Source organism: Scomber japonicus, chromosome 5, assembly GCF_027409825.1.
Source record: "Scomber japonicus isolate fScoJap1 chromosome 5, fScoJap1.pri, whole genome shotgun sequence".
Lineage (NCBI taxonomy): Eukaryota > Metazoa > Chordata > Actinopteri > Scombriformes > Scombridae > Scomber > Scomber japonicus.
This window is the reverse complement of record NC_070582.1, coordinates 25,112,594-25,136,755: the sequence shown is the minus strand read 5'-3', so window position 1 is coordinate 25,136,755 and position 24,162 is coordinate 25,112,594. Positions and strand designations below refer to the sequence as shown.

Here is a 24,162-nt window from a genome sequence, read left to right as displayed (position 1 = left end):
GGGAGAAGTCCCTCTAAAAGTCAGCTCGGTCCCACTCGGAGGTATGTTTTGAGTCACATTCCTGATTATTCTGATACGCTTGAATACATAAATAAATACATGAACACAGGCCTAGATTTGATGGCCTAAGCAATACCCCAACAGAAGCTTTCAGAGAGTGAAAGATCACATTAGAAACAGCTACTCGGAGACACACAGTAACAAGACGTAATCTGAAACAGCAACAGTTGAGGTTTGTCTTTCTCTCCATCAACAATACCGTCTAGTGTTCTTGTAGCCCACTCCTCCCTCCCACTGCTCAGTGGCTAGCAAACCAAAGCTCTGCAAACCGATTCACCCGAGCCCCTCTGAGCCCAGTCAGCACTGTGAGGTCGCCTACATGAACCAGGAACAATACCCAGCCTGACCAATATTAGCATTGTGGACCGCGGCTCATTAATACAGTGGCCTACAGCTCATCCATCATGAGACTAGAGGCCATACCACACAGCATTGAAATCTACATGTTCATCAAACTATTCATTGTAACAACCAAAACAAGAGCGCAAAAACAGTCTGAACTCCTACGAGGTTCAACACCTCTTCCCTGTAGCTTTGAAGTGTGCAAAATTGCAAATTCCTCCATACCTGTCTTTTCAGTCCTGTGTGTTGCGCTGGGGCGTTCTCCTCAAATTTGGCAAGCAGCTGGGTGGCCATGACCTTGACTTTGTTGTTGTTCCCCACGGCGGCGCAATCCATCTTCCTCTCCAACAAGACAGGTTGGACGGACGGCCTGTCGTCACGACCCATCTTGGACACTTCCTCCTGTGGGAATAGTAGAAAAAACTGAATAAAAAGTCTGCCAGTTACAGTTGATCTAGTGGGATTAATTAGTCCGTTCTGCATGGGTACGCCGCTCAAACAAGTACCACGAGCTCACCATCTGAGACGCTTTGCTGTCAGAACTACTCACATCTTCAGACTGGCTGGTTTTCCTTCTCTTCCCCAAACCATCCACGTCCTTCTCTTTTTTGTCCTGCTGATGAAATGTCATGAGTTATTGTCACTCCCACTGCAACAGTGGAATAGTGAAGTGCTGTATTTGATGTTTCAGTGAGGACCTGACCTTGGGGTTACGTTTCCTTGAGATTGCTATGCTCTGACCAAGCTTGCTGAGGAAGGAGATGGGAGATTTGGTGCTGGATATCAGTGCTGCCTTCTCCTCAGGACTTAAATTGTGGTTATCTGAAAAGAAGTCCACAAAAAGAAAAAAATAAGAGTGTATCAGAATGGTAAAGCAATTTAAATCCTTTCAGGACTATGGGTTATGTCTCACCTCCAGGTGGCACTGTGTCCTTAAACATCTCATAGAACTGGCTGAGGTACATGACCATAGAAAGTTTGTCTGGCTCCACCACAGAGGACATCTCCTTGCCAGTCATGCAGGGCGAGATGCCAAATTCCCTCTCCGCCACGTCAAAACCCAACTGGTTGTTCTTCTCTTGGTCTCGCTCATCCAGTGAGTCAAAGTCGCTGAGGGCAGGAAAAAGGAAGGAAGAGGAGAAAAAAGGAGACAAAAATTAAGTTACAATGAGAGAAGTTAAGTCTAGGAGCAATGAATCAAATGTCAAAGGCAGAAAAGAGAGATGTGCAGAAAAAGAGCTAATAAGAAAACCTCATGTGACACACAAAAATGCGCACATGCAGATACACAGCCACTTCAGATTTTTGATTCTATGGTTTTAACAGTTAAAAAATTGAATCTGAGCCTAATATCTGACCCTAATATTGGACATTTGTATTACCTTATATAGTGAAACCAAGAAAGAAGTAAAATACATACTTTTTGCATTTTAGCACACAATGATTGAGAAGTGATATTTTATCTGGAATGTCAGATTTACTGTGTATAAATATTGTGAAATAAATTCTATTTTTAGTTTGTGAACACTAAGGTTTCCTTAAGGACATTGTTTAAATACCTTTAGCACAGTCCTATTATCATCATTTATAATCTTGAGGAATGAGATGCAGGAAATAGCTCTCAGAGACGTTAATGGATTTCTCAAATATTCAAATCAATGCAGAAAGTACTAAACATCCGTAATTTTTTTTTTTTTTTTTTTTGATGAATCAGCTAAATTTAAGTAAATTAGAGAGGGAACAAATCTATATTTTCCAACCACTACTATTCAAAACTACTATAATGGAACCAGCACTGAGCCTGTAATACCATGAACACGGCAGCTTACTTGACATGCTATTGAAAGCATTGCTGTAAATGCCATTACGCTGTAAGCTGAAAACACCATTAACTTGGCTCATCAATACAACTCAACAGCCCATTTAAAAGCATTAGGCTGGAACATCACATCAGGCACAGAGTGGACCATCCATCCAAACCTCTTTCACCATTCGTCTTATACATGTGTACACGTGAACACAGTTTTCCCAAGGTATCTCCCACTCTTGACTCTCCCTCCCCCTCTTCCCATCATTTAGCCTATCAAAGGCAGCGAAGCACAACTGCAGCATGACTTGGTAAAGGTCAGGCAGAACATAGACGCTAATAGCTTATAATGTTAATCGCCATGTTGCCTCAAGAGAGCAACAAACTACATTAGACAATGTGGATGGAGACTGTGTTGTTTATAATGTGTGTGAGTGTAAGAGGAGAGCTTGCATGTGTGTGTGTGTGTGTGTGTGTGTGTGTGTGGGAGGAGAGGGGATATGAGGAAAGCTTCCTTTAAGAGACCAGAGAGGCCATTATGGCGAGTTACTGTCACCTAATTTACAATGATCTAGAACCCAAAACCAAGGTCCCAACCGGACAATAAACATCATTTGCAGTGAACAAACTCACATAAACACAGCGGGCCAGTCATTCCTGGCACCGCAGCCATTTTAACCCTTTCACTTCAATCTCACACAGTGAGACAGGCTTGGCAGAATTTCCGCACATTGGAAAACTAATTTACCATCTGTACTAATCAGCTCCTTATGTTTGCTCTGCATGTGTTCCTTTCAGTTACTCACATGAGATCCGGTCTGTATCGGTGAATGAGGGCGCACAGGGCCAGTCCGCTCTTCCAAGACATGGTGAGGTCTCTTACGTTAACGTTCCTGTATCCCTCCGTTTGTCTCTGACACCAGCTGAGCAGCTTACTGGATCGAGCTATGGATTCTGGCGTGGCAGAAAGAGAAAACGAAAGGTTTGATATTAAAGCGGCAGATTGGAGAGAATCTGGATTAAACATGGAAAGAAATATAAACGGTTTCTGGGCAGCACTACATATCTCTTGCTGCTATCTAATTGCCTTGTTCAGGCAAGGCTGAGCATAGAGCCATAAAGTTTTGTCATCCATGGCCTCATCATCCATGTTAGTACCAGTTTCAACCAGCCAATGAGGTATTATGAACCATGAAATGTAAAGATTTTATTGATGTAAAAGAAGAAAAGGGATGCAAATGAGAAGTTAGGAAAGGATGCAGAATTCACACGACACCTTTAAAAACAGCTATAAGTGACGTTTTTATGTTGAATATACTGTAACCAGGGGGCTCTAATGAGAGTATCAATGAACGAGTTAGTCCAGGCAAAATAAACTTCATGGGCTGCAATCAGTCCATCTAAACACCTCCGTCATTCCATTATCATCCATTTATGAGTACAAAGCAGGTAACCACCAAACTGTTAAAACAATTAAGGATCCCTGAAAAGCAACACCATGCATTTGGACTTTGTGTTACCTCGCAATTGCTTGTCAAGCAGGCAATTGTCTAGAGTGAAAATAGTTCATTATTATTATTTCAGCAACAGTGACTGCAGCAACATCCTACACTGATCATCACTACATTAAGGAATGTCTTTTTGCATTACTAAAACAGTTAAAGAGTCCTTTTTCCTCAAAGCATATCAAACACATTGGAGATACAAACCATTCCTGGCCAACTTGGGTGTTGATGAGTTGATCACATTCTCGATTTCAATGCGCATTTCTCTCGACTCCCCTGTGTCAATGAGGTGCCGTACCTGCAACATCCATATTATTACTATATATTTAAAAAATGTAGTGTATTACACGAATAACACTGGTGTCAAATTACTTCAAAATTGTGAGTTCTTATAGAAATAGATCCCCATTTTAATTGGATTGAGTAGTTATGCTTGCCTTTGAACTTCATAATTCTCTACAATGAAAAACAGAGAGAGAGAAAAAAAGAGGGTTATAGTGATTTGTTGTCTCTCACACTCACCTGGCTGGGTTTGAGGAAGTTAAGGCTAATGTTGGGGTAACGTGTGGTGGGATCCACACTGTAGTGACTGAAGTTCTTACTGACATTTTCCGGTGTGGTCTGGGGCAGTAGACGATATATGCTCTCCCTAAGTAAGGAGGAAAAAAAGTTTCATAACATAACACATAGAAAGAGACCTCTGATTAGTTAGAGAAAAATATAATAGCAATAGATGAAGAAACCATATTAACATGTTACTGGAGTTCACATGAGTCACATTCCATTCACTTCTTTAAGAGCCTCTTATCCCATTAGTACTAGCAGAGGTGGGACTGATGTTTGAAATCACATACAGGCACTATTCCTAGTAAAGCACTTAGAGATAAAAGGTGTGTTTGAAAGAGAGAATATGTGTGTGTGGCTGTGTGCACATGAGTGTTTGAATATGAGAACAAGAGCAAGGTAAAGTGAATTTATGTGTATGCATCAGTGTTTCCACACCCTCACCTCTCAGCCAGCACCTCAAGAGGGGTTTTTCCCTGAGCCCAGCTCTTCACCATCCAGCCGGAGTCCATGGCTGCCAAGAAACCACGAGCGATGCCGGTGCCCATGGGCCAGAAGGGCTGGAGACAAAAGTCAACACTACATTCAACAACCAAATATGGCCACAGAAGAGCCGAGGATATCAAACATGAACAACCCAGAATTTGAGCTTAATAAAATAGTAAAACATAGTCTCTGGTGTGATCTCACCTCCAACAGGCTGTCTCCTACCAGCGCCACCAGCAGGTTGTGGCCATTGCGCTGGCGCACCATGGCGGCGTTCTCTGAGGCGTACATGCAGGTGAAGTCGAACATGGCTACATCAGGCTGGCCGTAGTGGTTGATGGCAAAGTCCAGTGAGGGCAGCTGGTGGTTGGTGGAGAAATCAGCAGCCTCACGGGCGTAAGACAACAGGGCCACCTGGTCCACATTAGCCCTTGACAACAGCAGCTCAGTGTCGGCGTAGTCCTACAGGAGAGATCAGAGAGATGAGATCAGAAGTGACAGAACAGTGATAGATTGAAAAACAGCCTTCAAACTTAACTAATCCATATTAATGCAAGAGTTATTAAAGATAAAGAGATGTGCCATCACAGATGTGGTGGATGTACATATGTAAGGAATAATACATGATTGATGACACATGAATAATACATGATTAAATGTTCTGACATATGAATATAATCAGCGAGACACATGCAAAGTCAGTCATTTCTACAGTGTCTCATTATGCCTCAAAGGAAAATAAAGTCATCTGTATTCAAAGCACAATAATCATTTTTTTATTCTCAGTGAGTACTGTTATCTTGTATCACAGCATCAAGCGGAAATATCATTGCTATGGTTACCTACAGCTCTAACACAGCCGATCTGAGTTTTGCTTAGGGCATAAGTTAAAATAACTGGTGTGCTGTTGCGCAGCTGCATGTGGCAGATAAAAGGAAAAAGTCTAGAAAATTATACTTAATAGGGCTGGGCAAGTAAACCGACATTTAGAAACTCTAATCGACTCATTGCTCATGTCAATTAATCGTGGTGTTCACTGTTGCCATGACAATAAAGGTTGCATATCTTTAAGGAATTTAAAACTTGTCTCCAGTGATCATTTTAACCCAAACCATGACCTTTACATAGTTCTAATCAAGTGGGTTTTGTGCCTAAACTATACATTAACCACAGCGTCATACCTTAAAACATCATTATTTTCACTTCCTAAAGATACTCATGTGCAAAAATATCACAGAATATGGAGGGTGGAGATAAGTGTGGAGATAATCTTTTATTTTTTGCCATAATTGCCCATCCCTAATACTTAAATCTTACTTTTTAGCCACAAATCATAGAATAATAGTTCAAATTTGGTCACAAATACATCCTATTTAAAAAGGCAGAGTGAGAGATTTCTTGTGACAGAGCGATACATCACATTTGGATGTATATAATATGTAATAACATTGTCAATCATTGTTAAAACCAACCTGTGAAGTACTGAGCTTGAAGTTGACCACCACTTCAATACTACACCGTGCTACAGAGAGGCCCATGTACTTGTGCAGTGGAATGAACCGCTCTGTTCACAAGTCTCTCCGACATGTAGCATCAAATCACACTGTATGCTTTCAAAGTGACGTGTTTTCATAGAGGGCGGTGAGAGGCACATTCTTCCATCTTCGAGCTCCCCTGGTTGTCAAATGCCAGGCTGGTGGAGGGTGAGGGGAAGGGCAGGGCACGGTAGCGGAAGATATGAATGTGGGTTGTTTTCTGATTTGCCTTGAACTGTGCAGACTCGTCGCCCTCCTGCCAACTCTTCCACCCTTCCTCTATCCCTTTTCCAAGCAGCAGGGCTGAGTCATTTAGATTGCTATAAAAGGATCTTTCTAGGTCTTTGAATTTAAAGGGAACTTCCAGAAGTCATACCGATTGAGTAAATTGTGCCTTTTCATTAATGTGTGCCTAATGACTCCAAATCTCCTCAGGCTTCAGGCCAGTGTATAACAAACACTCACTAATACCATCAGCTTGGAAACACACCTACTTGCAAACACATGCATAGTTGACATTCACAACACCGTGTAGAACAATTTGTGCGCAGTTCTGATAGCTGAAATTGTCCCAAGAAGAGAGATTATTGTGACTAAATGTTCATTTAAGACATTGTTTAAAGCAGTTTACCACCATTAAACCCTTACACAACTATATCACACCTTTAATAATGTTGGCACATGAAGACAGACATAAAAAGGTCTTTCCGCTTTCCTGTGGAAAGTGGCCAGGGAGAGGAAGCTACTGAGTATAGTGAGGACACGAACACTCAGTAAGTGTGCTTGACTTGGCAGTTTGCTCCTGAACACTGTTGGCTTGGTTAGACCATTAGGCCGATACTGGGCAAAAACAAAGAGAGGAATAAAAGACTGAAAGAATGAAACAGCGAGACAACAAAATGAGAGACGGGAAGACTTGTGATGTCTGTGCGTGCAGTGCACATAGTCTTTATGTCTGCTACAGTGAGACTGAATGAGAATCAACGATTGTCTCTCAAAACACACACACACACACACACACACACATCACACTGAGATGTAAGCTTTGGTTACTCACATGCAGAATGACTCCTTTTTCCAGCAGGCTCTGTTTTTTGGCAGTCATCACAAAGTAGTGCGTGTCATCCTTGTAGTAGACGATGTTTTCCAGGTCAATACCTAGGAAGACCAATAGAAAAAGACTTATTGTTACATACCAAAACACAATGCTTTTCCTTATTGCCATTGCTGACTGTCATGTTGTCATTAGAGGACAAGACCGGCAATTACACGACTCAGAGCACATAACCAAAGCTCTTAGGGACATTGTCGTGTCAGCAATAAACTGTGGCGGGTTTGGCATCAGACCTAATGTTAAGCATTTTAATTGGATGAGCTGAAAAATTCATAACGGAGATCAAAAGGAAAGCAACTGGAGACCTTCCAAAAATATTTTAATACTTTTTTGTGGTGTTTGATGCTGTACCCTAAGGTGTATTAAACAGTCGCCTCCAGAAAAAGAACACCCCTAAAGCGATGTGACACACCTGTTGCTTCTCTGAGATCCTGAAAGAATTTCTGGTTAAAGATGAAAGCTACCCCGCTGATCTCCTCCACCTTCGCCTCCGCCGTTGTGTTCCTGTTGATGAAGTTAGCCGTGATGGCGATAGCGAGCTTGCCCCGGAACTCCTTACGTCGAAACCCTAAAGAGGACAAGGAGGGAGAGACGACATGTGAGCTCAAGGTCGGGAATTAGGGTGCTCTGTTTGTGAACCCTCACACCATAAATTCAAAACATTCCCGAAACGGAGAGAAATCCTTCAAGTCATAAAACAAAAGGTTTCATGTGCCAACTCATGTTTGTTTTTAGAAATGTGAAACACTCCAAATACATGAATGCATATGTCATGATAAATGCAACCACATGTTCTGTATCATGAAAACATAAACATTTTATTCAGTTTTTCAAGCTGTGTGAATATATGGTTATCCCACGAGGAGCCTGCTGCTTCCCTTCATTACTGCAGCAGTCAGTGGTACAGACAGGGGCCATGGTACTCCACAGGGTTTCCCTTTGCCAGTTTGGCCATGAGTGAGGCCCCAACACTCACATAGAGGAAACAGACGGCCAATTCAACTATTTCTATTCTGCTCTGGTGGGAGAGCCCTTAGAAATACTCTTAGAACGGAGCAGCCGGACACAAACAAACACACCCACACACACACATACACACACATACACACACATGTGCACAAATGCTCATTCATTCACGAGGAACGGAGTGATGTCAGGCACCCCGACCACAGCTGTACACAAGTGAGATCATCATCATAATACCGTCAGGCCTCCAAGACCATGTGAAAAAACAAACAAAAAGTGGTGTTTGTGCATCCCCTGCTCAGTCAAGGGAAAAACTGCATTACTAATGCATTTCTCCCAGTTTGTATACACACACACACACACACACACACACACACACACACACACACACTTGCCTGGTAGCGTATTTCTCCTTCCATCAGCGCCAACGATGACATCAAACTCCAACTCGCTGACAGGGTGTGTCTTAGGGTGGATCTCAGCCCTCCAGCCTATCCCTAAGAAAACAGAGAATGTGTAATCAGACAGAAATGCAGCAACCGAGTCAGGCTCATAGTGTTTGACAGATACATCTGTGACTAAACACATGTTCACTTTCCATTCATTTTTCTTGGGCTTGTCTGGACACACTTACTTTCAGTTTCTTGATCTTCGGGAGGTTCGATAAGACCTTTAAACTCTACGTTGACGTGGATTTCAATGCCCAGGAGGAGGGCAACTTTGAGCAGCATTAGCTGAAGTTGACGAATACCTACAAAACAAAAGACAGAAAGTTAAATAATATAAGAAATACAAAAGAGCAAATCTCATTTTACAGGCAAAGAAGTCACATATTGTAGTAATGTAAATTTGTCATGTCCACTTACTGATATGATCGATAGCACCAGCGCAGAACTTTCCATAGAACTTCTTGGCCCCGAGGCCCCTGAGGTCCTGGATGGTGAAGGGCCAGAGGTGAAGTACATTGTTCCTAGAGAAGGCATCTCTCTTCTCTAACAATACCACTTTGGCTCCCAGGAAAGCAAGCTCGATGGCTGTACGTAAGCCGCATGGTCCTGCACCGATGATCAGACACTGGAGACATAGAGATGCACATTCAGCTGTAAGAACAATGTCAACCATACATACGGAGGGTCAGGATAAACTTCAAGCTGCATTAACTTGATTTTCTGGATACTTGCAAGCTGCGGAAAGAAAGCTGTGAATTCAAGGCTATAATACCATCACCTTTTTAAGTTGATGTGGCAAACTTCTTGATTTAGAGTCATATTTGTAATCAACTTTGCTCTATTTTGGGTCTATATCATCTCCTGAGGGAGATATCTGGCTCATTAGCTGCTAAATGCTCCACTCTGTTCAAGAGCTAGTTGCTAACTGTGTCTGTTTGCTATTTTGGTGCTGAGCAGGTAATGCACAGTGGGTTTTTAGAGCTTTTTTCCCTCAAAACAGATGCCTGCAACCCCTGAAAACAACACTATGAGAACAATGAGAGTGAACCAAAGTGGTAAAGTTGCAGCCAGACTGCTAAACAATGAGCTTAAATTCACTATGAAACTCTGTATACCCGAAAAGAGTTGCAGAGTAACCAACACTCTTGACTTTACACACTGTCATCTGACACATTTCTGTTATAAAAATAACAATTATAGCCACTTTAAATGCAGACAAATAATAAGATACACATATATAGACAAAAACTTACAAAAAGGCAATAGCTGCAAATCAAAGGGGACAATTTAAATTTTCAAGACTGAATTAAGTGAACTTTCTCCTCAGAAATGAATGTTCCAGTGGTATCCTTTCATATAAGACACCACTAATTCCTCTAGAATAGAATTGATTTTTTTTTTTTTTTAAAGGACTTTGTTTAAAGCAGGACAACTCATCATTAATTTGGTATTAACTAAGACTCAATAAGTTTTGTAGAACTCATTAGATTCTTTTCAATTAGTTTTGCCTCTAACTTATGTATGCACCTCTATCAGTCAAAATATCTTTGTCAAAATTTTTCTGTCAGCTATAGACACTACAACCCATGAGTGTTCCTGGTTGTCCTTTCATTTAAAGCAATCACACACTGCTTTGGCTGATAAACACAAACATCACATGAGTCCTCAATACTGATGTTCAGATTTTAGTTAGTCAGTAAGCACTCACTGAACTGAAGCCGCCATCAAACAAAGTCATCTCATGTAGCTTTACCTGAATCATACAGTTTCTAAAGGTGCAGGCTTACCTTTGAGTTGGTGCAGGCACGGCCCTTCTTGTACTCCTTATGGCCTGCCCTCTTGTCTAACTTGGCCCAGAGTGCCTTGGCCTTCCAGTAGTTGAGTTTGGACTTGAGCTTGTGATAGAAGACCCTGCACTCGGTGGGCTTGACTTCCAGGTAGTCACACAGCTCCTGGAAGGCCTTGAGCGTGCCCTTGCACGTTGACGCCTGGACGAAGCTGTCAAATAGGACATGGGACCGGTTCACCCTATCTCCCCCGGTTGCACCAGCACCTCCATCCCCCATTGTCCAGACTCACACAGGACTGTGAGAGCCCTTTACCCCCCCCCAGACAGGGGTCTCTGGGTCCAGCTCCAGCCCTGGAACACACTCTCTCTGGTGGAGGGTTCTAACTTCCTGTCTCTGGCATCCTCATTCTGTCAAGAGAGAGAGAGAGAGAGAGAGAGAGAGAGAGAGAGAGAGAGAGAGAGAGAGAGAAGACACTTTAACCTTCTGCTACAAAGTTTAGCACTGAATAAAACACAATCACATGTTGCAATTGAGCAGAAAAGCAAGTTTAAAAGATTACAGCTCTTGAATCCACAAATGATATCAACACTGTCTAATCCAACATAAACAAGAACTGAAACGAGATCTCCTTGACATATGCAAAGAACCGAGTTGAGATCGCCTGCACAAGTCGCTTCTTTTGGCACCTCCTTTATGAAATGAACGCTGACAGCTGGTCAGGCAAGCAACTAATGCAGTGATTAAGGATAAAGGTCAGGTCATTCCAGATCATTTTACTGCATTTCTCAGAGCAATGTCCTCAAACCACCTCTTATCTGTCTAGGAATGGGACTGCCGGACACAGGAAAGGCACTGAACCCACACAAAGCCACACACAGGAAACGCACAGGGTACAAGTGTGTAGACAAGTCTGTGTGGCACCGGATCACTCCAGGCAGACTTTTTGTGCCCCAGACACAGGAAATAGCCAGTTCATCCTAAAAACACGATGAAACAAACAGTCATTCAAGAAAATTAGTCTCCACAGAAGCCATATATCAACAGTTTTAGCTCTTCTTCCTGTGTAAATAATGAGAGAGACTTGACATTTGCTGTTGTTTCACCTGCTATGACTTGCAGCAGTGCAGCTTTTCATGTTCGCCTTTTCTCAGCCGCAGGGGGACGAGATCATACGTGTTCTCTGGCACAACTTGACTAATTCCAACTGGTATTTAGCAGCGTGAACGGCATTCACAAAGTCAGCTTTTCTCAACATCAGTGCAGCTATGTTCAAGGACAGCAAGAAGTAGCGTAGCGATGTATGATCAAGCCTAAGACTGAGAAGTATTTCGTGAAACAGTGGCTCTGGTTTGCATTAGCTCTCCGGGGCAACAAAGCAGAAACTGGCCTTTCTTGTTAGAGGTTAGCAATTGTTCAGCAAATAGGATAATTTTACTGAGGTTTTCCCTACGCAACCGACTGTCATGCAACATGTAGAAAGATTACTCCGAGCGTCAACATCAGTTAGGAAAAAATACAAAACATCAAGATTATGTTTGTAAGTGAGATGGTGTCAGCTGTTATTCATAACAGTTGTTATAAACAACAACTCTAATAGTTGTGATGAGGAACAGCTGAGTCGACAGAACATCATCATGCAACTGATCGGTGTATGGCACATCAATAAAAAAAGAGATTAAGCGTTTGTGTTTGGTGTATAATCCTTTGCTCTAAAGACAGAGACATCAAACAGGTGATGACATGACTAGGGTTGCAACATGCTGGGAATTAATAGGAATAAGCTGGAAATTTACAAAATTGAATGTTATGCATGCAATGTAGTTAGAAAAAAAACATCATGTAGCATAGTCTTGTTTTTTTGGGGGGGGTGGGGTCATAGGGAATATGTTCATTTACTCAACATTGATGTTTTTGTTGCTCAATGAAAGAATTGATTAATTGATTAATGTTCTACACAGTAAGTTGTATGTTATGACAAAACAAAATGTTTATATTAACCCTTTATAGGACACTCATTGAAAGGAAGGGAGGAAGTAAGGGAGGGAGGAAGGAAGGAAGGAAGGAAGGAAGGAAGGAAGGAAGGAAGGTAGGGGGGAGGAAAGAAAGAGAGAAGGAGGGAGAAAGGAAGGGAAGGAAGAAGAAAGGGGGATGGAGGAAGGAAAGAAGGAAGGGAGGAGGGAGGGAGGAAGGACAGACGAAAGGAAGGAAGGAAGGAAGGACGGAGGAAGGAAAGAAGGAAGGGAGGAGAGAAGGAGGGAGGGAGGAAGGACAGATGGAAGGAAGGAAAGGAAGGAAGGACGGAGGAAATAAGGAACGAGGGAGGGAGAAAGGAAAATAGGAAGGGAAGAAAGAAGGCAGAGAAGAAGGAAGGAAAGGAAGGAAGGAAGGAAGGAAGGATATTTTGGGATATTTACAGAAGTTACCAAATATAATTATTTGCCCAATAAAGGGTTAATGTTTATGTGTTTGTATATAGTTGATACAGTTTGTATAAATTACCCCAAATTTCCAGTTAATACCCGTTAATTCCCATAAATTCCCATGAAAAGTTTCCAACTTTGAATATTTTCCAAAATATACATACATACATAACTTCCCATGGAAAGTTTCTGGAAATTTACCGGAAATGTATAGGACATTTTCCACCACTTTGCAACCCTAGACATGACTCATGACATTTCCTAAACTCCTGAGCAATATTTCCACCATCAGCCTTTCTCTGTCCAGGATGTTGAGCTAGTTCATGGAAACTAATGTAGTCCTGGTCCCACAGGCAAACACACGATGAAAAGGAGGCAGGTACAGAGGTCAGCAGGCTTCCTTTTCAGACCCTGCCAACTCCTCACCGCAGTGAAAGCAGCGGGGTCTGGGTTTGGCTCGGCCTCAGTCAGTCAGGGTCAGGACTGAAGATTCAGCGCCAGCAGCACACACTGAAAGGACCTCATCCAACACAGCCATTTAACTGGCTAAATCATTTCCTTCATCCCACTGAAACTTACAGCACAGCCTGTCAGTGGAAGTGCATGGCTTGTCTATCACCTTAAAAACAACCTTTAATAGTAAAAGGCCGTCTACACCTGCAGCAGTTGAGGTCTGGCTTGATCAATTATGTGTGACAGACCTCCTACTTAATGCAAATTACAGTGAAACTCTTTTTTTCTTCCTCTGTATGACAGTAGAGAACAGATAGTGATGTAAATATTGATCAAGCAAACCAAATTAGAGATGCTCTGATGGATTGGGAGTCAACATGAATCAGCTAAAATTTAATTACAAATGACTCACTCGATGGTTCTTAACTTGCCGATTAATAATACTGATTGTATATACCAAATGAGTCACAGCTGTCACTCAAACACCAGTCAGGCATGTGAGGCATGTACCTGCCTATCTCAACAACATGAGATGCTACAGCTGATTGCAGAGCCAAGCGCATTGATATGCAGTCAAGCTTGCATTTTCTTCAGTGTCTGGCAAGTGCTGGAGGCGTGTGATAGCACGCTGCGAACCAAAGGAGATAAAGGAGAATTTCAAGGTTATTTTCCAAACAAAAATTATTGTAAGCCACACATCCTCAGTAGTCGTTTTCTTGGCGCGTGGTATCTAATCCACGCTGCATGAGTCCATAACAACTATCCAGACTGAGAGTCAAGGTGAAAACTATAATGACATTTTTTTGTGTCTGTGTCTGTGAGAGCTGAACCAATAAGTAGTGTTTGTTGAATCACTGAGCTGTAGGCTACATTTTCTTATTCATCTATAAATATTGCTATATTGACATACATTGAGTTAATCACTCTGTGCTGGAAGTTAGCAGAATAAATTCAATATTTAAATACTTGGTCTATGTTGACAGCCCATAATTACTGAATCAATATGTATTGTCATATTGGCAGTCAATCTCTTTACATGGTATATTGACAGATATACATGGTTCAACATTAAGGCTTAACCAGTCTGATTGCCCAGGACAAATAAAATGCCACACTGAGCTATTAAATCTGCTAACTTTAAAACAAATAAATGAACTAAAAAAGTAATAAAAGATCATTGTATGATAAATAATGTTCTCGTTCTCTTCCACATAGCATAGCAGCATTCCTGTGCTCGCATCAGAGGAAATTGGCATGCGCTGTTGGCCAATCAAGAATTGAGTCAGCTAGTAATATGTTGTGTGAAACAAACATCCCTGAGGATTATGTGAGCACTATCAAACAAAGGAATCAATGGAGTGTGTCATTTTCACTCCCATAAATACTCTCGAGAACAAGAAATATTAATAAGCAAAATCAGGAAGTTTGTAGTGGATAAAATCAATCTAAAAATGTATATGCCATCAGATTACGGAGTCTATTCCATTATTTGAAAAAAATGTAGTGTAAAATATTGAAATGTAGGGGCAAGGTCGTATCATTTTAGATCAGGGGTGTCAAACTCATCTTCATTCAAGGGCCACATACAGCCCAATTTGATCTCATGTGGGCCGGATCCTTAAAATAAAGGAAAGGAAAGGAAGGAGAGAAGGAAGGAAGGAAGGAAAGATGGAAGGAAGAAAGGAAGGAAAGCCAGATGGAAGGAAGAAAGGAAGAAAGGAAGGAAAGACAGATGGAAGGAAGGAACGAAGAGAAGAGAAGACAGGAAAGAAAGAAAGAAAGAAAGAATGAAAGAAGGAAGGAAGGAAGGAAGAGAAGACAGGAAAGACAAACAGAAAGAAAGGTAAGACGGAAGGAAGAAAGGAAGGAAAGATGGAAGGAGAAAGGAAGGAAGACAGGAAAGAAAAACAGAAAGAAAGGAAAGATGGAAGGAAGGAAGGAAAGATGGAAGGAAGAAAGGGAGGAAAGATGGAAGGAAGGAAGGAAAGATGGAAGGAAGAAAGGGAGGAAAGATGGAAGGAAGAAAGGGAGGAAGGAAGGAAGGAAGGAAAGATGGAAGGAAGAGAAGAAAGGGAGGAAAGAAAAACAGAAAGAAAGGAAAGATGGAAGGAAGGAAGGGAGGAAGAGACGACAGGAAGCAAAGCAGGCCAGATTGGACTCCTCGACGGGCCGGTTCTGGCCCGCGGGCCGCATGTTTGACGCCCCTGTTTTAGATATTCAAGAATGTTTGTTGCTTTGCTTCTATAACACTCTGTTTCCTTGTTCTATATCATTTACTTGAATACAGATTAAACATGATAATCAACTTTAGTCTTTGCTTTTATTTGATGACCACTAACAAACTACTTTTCTGAAACACCTCCCTGACCAGATAAGTTAAAAAACATTAATGTTGAACCTAGTTATATCACTATATTTAAAGAATTCATAGGATACTCACGTATAATTATATTTCATTGACAAAATCACATTGTATTTCCTATGACAGCAGATAGTGGAGATATCATCTTGTCCATTTTGTTTTATTTTGGTAGCATTTCCTGCCCTGACAGCGGAGCCTGCACCAGAAATGTCCCCACAGAGGAGCCCTGAAGGCAGACAGGAGCACCTTAAAACAAAAACACACCCATCAATTCTGCCCTGAATTCTCACACTCTGCTCTTTGACCCCATTTCAACTTAACAACACAAGACAGGCAAAGAGATCACAATTCATCAGCATTGAGACTGTTTTATGAGGCAGAGAAAAAAGCAGGTCATCGGAGACCATACTTTAAAAGAACACACACATTTTTTTGCCTCTGAAATCTGGTCTCAGAGGGATAATCATTTTCTTTACTGTGAAAACAAATATTCTTTTCAAGTACCAACTTTAGTCTCTTGTGAAGCAACTTTCCCCATTCACAGCAGGGACACAAATATTTTCTGTTATGTGGGATGTTCCTGTAAAGAAGGGTATGCTTCATGTTGTGATTGACAAGTCTCTACCACACAACAGTGATCAAGTAACATGACCCCAGATTTATGGGCTATAGGCGTCACTATTTCAGTGTTTTCAGTTGCAGTTGATCAAAGTTAATTGTAACAGTTTGGTTGTCTAAAAAAGTCTTGTTCAGCATTTGGTTGAACTAAAAGACCCTATCTAAAGAGTGGGATGCTCAGGTTTTCTGGTAAGTACATTTTGTTTAAATGGTTTTAAGCCTGTTTAGCGAAAATTAGCACCAGCATTATCACAATTAACCATAGACTGTACAAGTATCCAGGTATTTTAATTGATGTTTAACTTTTTCATTTAGCTTCTAACTTCACTGTTACCCCTTTTCCACCGAGCTGGAGCCAGTGCTGGTTCGGAGCAAGTGCTAGAGCCAGTGCTCAGTTGGTGCTAATCTAAGCACCTCTTATGAACCTTGTTCCACCGGCAAGGTGCCACGCGATTACGTCACTGTATAACATAGCCAGCGTGCGCCTTTGAAGCACTTCCATGATTCACCAGTGAGAGGCAGCAATATGGTGCAAGGCATCTAGCCTGCTGGAAACTAAAAAGAAGAAGAAGAGGAAGAAGAAGAAGACAGCTCTGGCAAAAAATGATAAAAATAGTACTTTTAAATCAACAAATCTTTAACCCTCTGTAAATGAGTTAGCCACGCTAGTCAGCTACTGAATGTTAACCCCCCATGTCTGCTAATAAACGTTAGCCCCGCTAGCCGGCTAATAAACGCTAACCCCGCTAGCCGGCTAATACACGTTAGGCCCGCCCCCAGCCCGCTGACGTGATTGGTTCTTGCTTTAGACCAGCAAAGAGTTGGTGCTTGCTCTGGCTCCCGTTCTGAGGCTCGGGTCTGGAGCTTTGGTGGTGGAAAAGCAAAGAACCGGTGCTTAGTCAGGCTCTGGCTCCGAACCAGCTCCAGCTCCAGCTCGGTGGAAAAGGGGTAATTGAAAACTTAGTAAAGAAACGGAAGCTCAAGCTAGGTTTTTATTTTAGAAGCAAATCCTGCTTGTCCCATGCTGCCAGGAAAAACTGGTTGATGTTCCTTCTCTTGCTCCACTATGGTGATCTGTTGTACATGCTCGCCTCTGACCAATGCTTACATAGGCTACTGTGCACCACAGTGCTCTGAGGTTTGTCACAGACTGCAAAGCTCTCACTCATCATTGCACCCTACATGCCAGAGTTCAGTGGCCATCACTGGCTTTGCAAAGAGTCACTCACTGGTACATATTTATTTAGAAATCCATCCTCGGTCTGCTCCTCTCTTACCTTTGTGAGTATATCACACCCAAAACTAGTACTGACTCTGTGCACTCAAATGACAGCCTCTTACTGTCTATCCCTAAGGTAAGCACTGCACTTGGCAAACAGGCTTTTATGTTCCCTGCCCCTGCAGTCTGGAAACATTTGCAAACAGATTTGCAGCTAAATGAGCTGATCCTGATTAGGGCATTTAAAAATGTAGCAAAGCGTTTGGAGGCCAACTCAATTGGAGTTTTGGAAATGCTTAGCTAGATCCATATTCTTCTGTCTGTCTTTTTAGGCATGTGATTTTGTGAGTTGCTAAGTCTAATAATAACAGCAAACATGGTCTATAATTTGAATAATAGTAGCCTCCAGCGGAGACCCATATGCCCACTCAACGGGAGAGGTTACACCATGTGTTTCTATTTGGTAGAGTACAGTTATACATAGAGGACAGATTATCACAAGGAGGTCATAAGACATCACAATAAAGCATACATTAATAATATAAACAAAAGGAGGCTTGACTTGAATATTTTGACCAAAATACAATACTAAAATTCCAACCAAAGAAACAACTCACTTTACTTTAGCAGACTCCTAAAATATCCTGACATCTGGATGAGCTGCAGCATTTCACACACCAATTATGGCCCTCTCAGACACAACACAACACAACACAACACAACACAACACAACAGCAGTACTACTGTGCTCTAAAACCCATTATTTCCAATGGCTACGTTGAACTTTAGGAGTTGCGTGCAGTGACAAAAACCCACATGACCAACAGAAATACAACAATGCATGCAGCCAGGCATCCAAGGCAATATGGAAGAAAAGTTCATATTAATTAATATTTGCTCCATCCTCCACAACTTCCATGAACAACATGAACACCTAGTCACATGTTGCTGAACCCATAAGCAAGCACAACTCAAATCACATTGCATCTGAAGGGCCATTACAAACAAATTACATATAAGCCTTTACACACACACACACACACACACACACACACACACACACACACACACACACACACACACACACACACACACACACACACACACACACACACACACACACACACACACACACACACACACACACACACACACTTTGCTTTTTACTGACTGTATTACATCATCATCTAATCTAAAAATAGAACCAGAGATTAGGCCACTAGGCTACACATTGGTAAGCATTACTATGTCACTACTGGTAGTAATACATAAACACACTGTGCAGAAAATTTGATTCAAAGCTTTCATATAAATATCAAAACTAGTGGCAGCTTGTTTATTTTGTTTTTTCAAAGCCAAAGCCTACAGAAAAAACATCATACAAAAATCAGAAAAGCAAGCGAGCACAGATGTGATGATTAGACTTAATTGATGACTATCAAAAAATTAATCAGCACCTCTTTGAATAATAGAATTGTTTTGAGTCATTTTTTGAGAAAAATATTCAAATTTTCTAATTCAAGCTTCTAAAATGTGAATATTTTCTTTGTAGTTTAGTTTTCGATAACATTTTGTAAACTAACTATCTCTTGGTTATGGACTGTTGTTCGGGCCAAAAGACGACTTTTGAGGACATTTGGGAAAGAGTGATCAAATGTTTCATCATTTTTGAACACTTAATAGACCAAATGATAAATTAATGAAATGAGAAAACAATGGACAGGTTTATTGACATTAATATATTCAAAAATAGAGAGAGACCACACAAGAGAATCAGAGGAGTTTGGCATTGTGAGCTCAAACAGCAGACAGAATAACTGTGATGACAGGGCTGACTGTAAGCTTGCCTGTACGTGTGTGTGTGTGTGTGTGTGTGTGTGTGTGTGTGTGTGTGTGTGTGTGTGTGTGTGTCTGTGTGTGTGTGTGTAGCCTTAAATAGAATTTTGTCCTTTGTCTGCCTCCAGCTTTGGGATGACAGATACTCAGAGGGCACACTAGAGATGAAATTAATATCCTGACCTCTCTCCTCCTCTCATCCATCAGTAGACTTGGCAGAGAGGAGGAGAGAGGCCAGGATGCAATGTTCTCCCTCTCCCTGAGCGCTGAATAACATCTCAACAATATTGGATGTACAAGCAGAACATTTAGTCCATCGAACTAGTAGCACACCACACCCAATTTACTAGTGGAGTTACATACTTGCATTACTCAAGTTTCAAAATCCATAATCAAGGTATCAGTCCATTTCATTTGGTTGTCAACGGCATTACATCTCCATTGTAGCTGTTTGCTAAAAGTGGTCAAAGAGATTTTTTTTTATCCAGTTTAAGACACTTTTTTTTTTTTTAGATCTTTGTCATTTTTAACATGATGAATGAGTTTAGTCACTGGACATCTGAATCTTAGAGGGAATATTTGGCATTTGGTTGCCAGCTGTAGCGCTCTCATTCCATACTGGACCAATTCTAAAAGTTGTCCCTGTTAATCAGTTGGGCACAAAAAGATGGGAAAATAGAGCCACAGTAAAAAAAAAAAAAAATCCTGAAGTTTCCCTTTAAGTTAGGGTTAGGTTTAGAGAAACAAGCTGAGCAAATGTTAGCTGCAGCTTGGCTCGCATCCCCTCTCTGGACGTCCTCTGTCTGCTGAACAACGTTGGAGCAGCACTGATTTCTAACACTGGTATTAAATCACTTGCTCCCTTTTTTTGGAGAGTAAGGAGACCTCTGCAGATAGTAAAAGACTTCTACGGATAGTAAGACACCTCTGTGGATATTTCAGCTCCTGGTAAAAAACCACCTGAACGATGAGAAGCTGACTGCAGACCACCCTCTGTATGGCAGTGGTGTGGCTGCTTAACAATGAAGACAACTCACATGATCCCACCGTACTTCACACCATCATCAAACTCCATCTTTTATTATTGTTTTAATTGAGAGACGCCTAGTGGCAGAAAATTACATATTGTGCATTAAAAAGGAGACTGCCATTTTTTTTGTCTTTGTTCTTGACGGTTAATGATCACCTTAACATCCCACTTGTACTCATTATGATAGTCACTGGAGATGGCTACAATACAGTTTGACAGTAATGCTAATTACAGAGCAATGCAGCAGCAGGTGTGGTCTATTCACGGTCTGTCTGCAAGCTGTAACTAGATCATACTGACAGCTCGAGTACAGAAGCAAACTCGTCTTTCTTACTTATTTGTTAGTCATGCACATAATTGTAAGGCTAGCAATTATGAGAAAATCACAACCGTCACTGTTTAAATATAAACACAGAAGAATGCCAGGCTAATTATTATTATATAGGAATGTGCCATTTGGGGAAATACTTGCTTTCTTTCTATGAAGTGGTGTAGTATCATCTGGTTAGAGCGTCAAAGGACAAATATCTGTTTTCAGCACTTCAAAACATTACTGCAGCTCACGACAGCCACTGTAGTGCAAATTTAATACATGACTGACATCATAAGGAAGCTTTAATCATCCACCCTCTCTCTTTACCTCCACCCACTTCCCCCACCCTTCACAGGGAGATCAGAAACAAGGTTACAGAGCAGCTGCTACAGAGGTGTCATTCAAATATTATTCAAATATTACGAGTATGAGTGTGTAACCTTATTTTCATATAACATCCACAGTCAATCAAACAGTCCCTCATTGATTTGGTAGTCGCACTGTGATGCTTCAAACTAGAATTTCCTTTTCAAAAAGGCTTTTGAGGGTGCGTGCGTGCCCTGTGCACAGCGGTGCATAACAATGAAGGTGCTACCAAGATCCATTCATAAAACTGGGCTGTGTTCCCACCTACTTAAAAAAAAGGGCATCACACTACAATTTCTTCAAGTGTTTTCTTTGATTCATGTTTCAAAAGCTTTGTTGGGGATGCTCATCATTACTGTGTCTGCCTGCAAACTGTACCTATACCTGTACCAAATTCCATCCATACGACTACTTATGGCCTTACAGCAGTAGTATAATGAACCATGAGAGGTCTTATGAAGAATAAAGTCTATTAACACCAGTGTAGCAAGTGTGTTTGTCTTTGTAAGCACATGAAAAAGCCAGCAGCAATATAATTACCTGAAAAGACTGAATGAATGGCTTGTCAGTCTTAACATTATCACTGCATATCAACAGGATGATAACATACATGAAGCTGAAGTCAACACAGTGGATTAGAATAGCTGCAGTTCTCTCTTTCATCTCTTGTTTGTGTCCAGTTCTTCATTATGAGTCTATGCAAACCACTAAGCTATTCATAGATATATTCATATTTACTGTTTTTTTCTGACAGTGGAAAGAGAGAAAAAAAAAAAAAGTGTCCATTCACATCAGCTGACAAAAGCCTCGGAGCTCACTGAGCACACAAACATTTGTTGACTGAAACTCGTCTTGCCTCTGGCAGCGGCCGACTCCAAACCATCTGGCTTTTGAATCACTCCTGTTTCTGACAGTCAGGCTGGGATGTGCAGCTGAGCACTTCATTTTAGCTCCTCATAACTGTTAGATACTTCCAACAACTCCAGCGACAGATCAGCTTCTGAGCCGATAAGCATATAAATTTCATGTTTGGCCTCGCACAGAAAACTCCAAACAGGCCGACGTATTAATACTCAGCCAGCACACTGGAAATACATCATGTACTCTGTCAAATTCATCACTTCTGTGGTGTCCTGGGATTCAGAACAGTTCTCATTTTTTTCCCCTCCTCCCTGTCAGACCACAATATGCTACCAGTAAATGATACTAAATCATCTTTATGACTTTAAACATGTTGGAAGTATCTAAATATTTTCCATCTTTACAAGATAGGATGTGTGAAAATGTGTGAATTTATGATAGTATGATAATACTAGCATAAATTGATACTAGCATGATATGTGTATGATAATATTTCCTTTATTGTGCAGTAGCCTACAGAATAAGTGGATGCAGTTTTTTGGGAGTTCTTGTCGCTCTCCTAGAGACATACTGAAATAGAACAGCTAATAAGCCACGACCAGCACCACTTGACCTTTTGAAGCTTTCTTTATAGTGTGTTTATATTGTGTGTGGTGAGACATCATGGCGTTGGCCTCTGCAGATGGTGCACGAACTACGAGCGTGCACAGACGCATTTTTGCTCAATGCGTTGTGCGTTTGCAGCATTCTCCGAAATGACCGGGACAACCAACAAGACTTTAATTTGTTCAGCGTATCAGCAGCTTATCTAACAATAGGTAAAAAAGACTAAATGAAGTACGATAGAGAGAGTGGAAGGAAAGGAAATTAGGCTGCCTGGCAACAGTAGTAAACACCGACATACCAACAAACATTGAATTTGTGTATTGTGATTACAGTGTACATTGCAGTGTAATAATTACTGTTGCAATAACTACTGTGTCACAATCAGATAGACCTGGTTACAAAAATTCAGACGTGCACAACCAAGCACCACACCAACCCACTCGATGATGTCATTTTTGTGCACGCATCCTCACACCGGTGGACACTGCACAGAGCACAAACCTAGATTCATATGATGTTTTCTGAAAGGATTGTATTTGTAGATGAGAAAACATTGCTCTGAGTGATTTGATTAATATTGGTCCAAGGTCTGCTCAGCTGTGCTGCCAAGGAAACCTTCAATTCTGTTCAAAAAGAGAGTGAGCTAATCTGAACCTGAGCCTCATTACATCTCTGAATATACTGGCCTGTATTAGACTCATTCCAACCATGACAGAGGTTTTCAAATGGACTGCTGCAAAAGTGCAAATAGCACAGCAAATGAACACAATTACTTTAAATGTCTCTCCGAGGGGACTCAGGGGAATATTTACTGACAACAAAAGGTCTTTCTTCTGAAATTCATATTGACAGTTACTGATGAGTCTGTGCCAGTGCCCCAGACTGCTTGCTTATGGATGTCAAACATGCTCAATTATGGCTGCATGCCAGCACTTGCCACAGCTATTTGATTTCGGAAACCTCTCAAATCCCAACTTGAATGCCTCTTCTACCACCTTCATGCCATTCATAACAAAAGCAGTGCAGGTACCACAGCTATGCAACCATAAACACAGAGACCCAAACACAAGCAGTGCAGAGGAAACATGCAAGAGCCCTGCAGAGAGCAGCTATAAAAATCTTCATGGTTTTCAATATTTGGTTATCGGCATTGTTAATTTGCATGGTTCACAGTGTGCAGTGAGAGGGTGGCGTGTATCTGGTTACTCATACACTCAGATCTATCCTTCCCAGTAAACTAGGAAGTGTAATCTGAGGCTGGCAGGCAAACACAGTCAATACAGGCTAGTCTCCGATGCTTGGTCATGACCGTTGAGGAATGGAGGCATGCAGGAGAGAAGGAGAAAGCCAGAGGGAAAGAAACAAAGACGGTGCTTCAGAGTGACTGTATAGATGTCTACTGTACCTTAACTGATTTATTATATAAACTGTAGAGAGGCTAACTGGAAAATGAAGTTATA

The 24,162-nt window shown here is 41.4% G+C and overlaps 1 protein-coding gene across 1 annotated transcript in view; it reads right to left on the bottom strand.

Moving 5' to 3' along the window:
* mical3a (microtubule associated monooxygenase, calponin and LIM domain containing 3a) overlaps positions 1–24,162 on the bottom strand; it is a 66,673-nt gene that overhangs the window by 34,554 nt on the left and 7,957 nt on the right. The window contains exons 2-16 of the mRNA XM_053318699.1: positions 10,616–11,025; positions 9,246–9,453; positions 9,014–9,130; positions 8,775–8,876; positions 7,826–7,981; positions 7,357–7,457; positions 4,969–5,226; positions 4,723–4,838; positions 4,237–4,363; positions 3,919–4,012; positions 3,016–3,163; positions 1,316–1,512; positions 1,106–1,224; positions 953–1,015; positions 628–804 (exon numbers count right to left, since the gene is read on the bottom strand). Of these exons, the coding sequence (XP_053174674.1) occupies positions 628–804; positions 953–1,015; positions 1,106–1,224; positions 1,316–1,512; positions 3,016–3,163; positions 3,919–4,012; positions 4,237–4,363; positions 4,723–4,838; positions 4,969–5,226; positions 7,357–7,457; positions 7,826–7,981; positions 8,775–8,876; positions 9,014–9,130; positions 9,246–9,453; positions 10,616–10,894 (2,262 nt within the window). The 5' untranslated portion in view covers positions 10,895–11,025. The remainder of the gene's footprint in view (positions 1–627; positions 805–952; positions 1,016–1,105; positions 1,225–1,315; positions 1,513–3,015; positions 3,164–3,918; positions 4,013–4,236; positions 4,364–4,722; positions 4,839–4,968; positions 5,227–7,356; positions 7,458–7,825; positions 7,982–8,774; positions 8,877–9,013; positions 9,131–9,245; positions 9,454–10,615; positions 11,026–24,162) is intronic.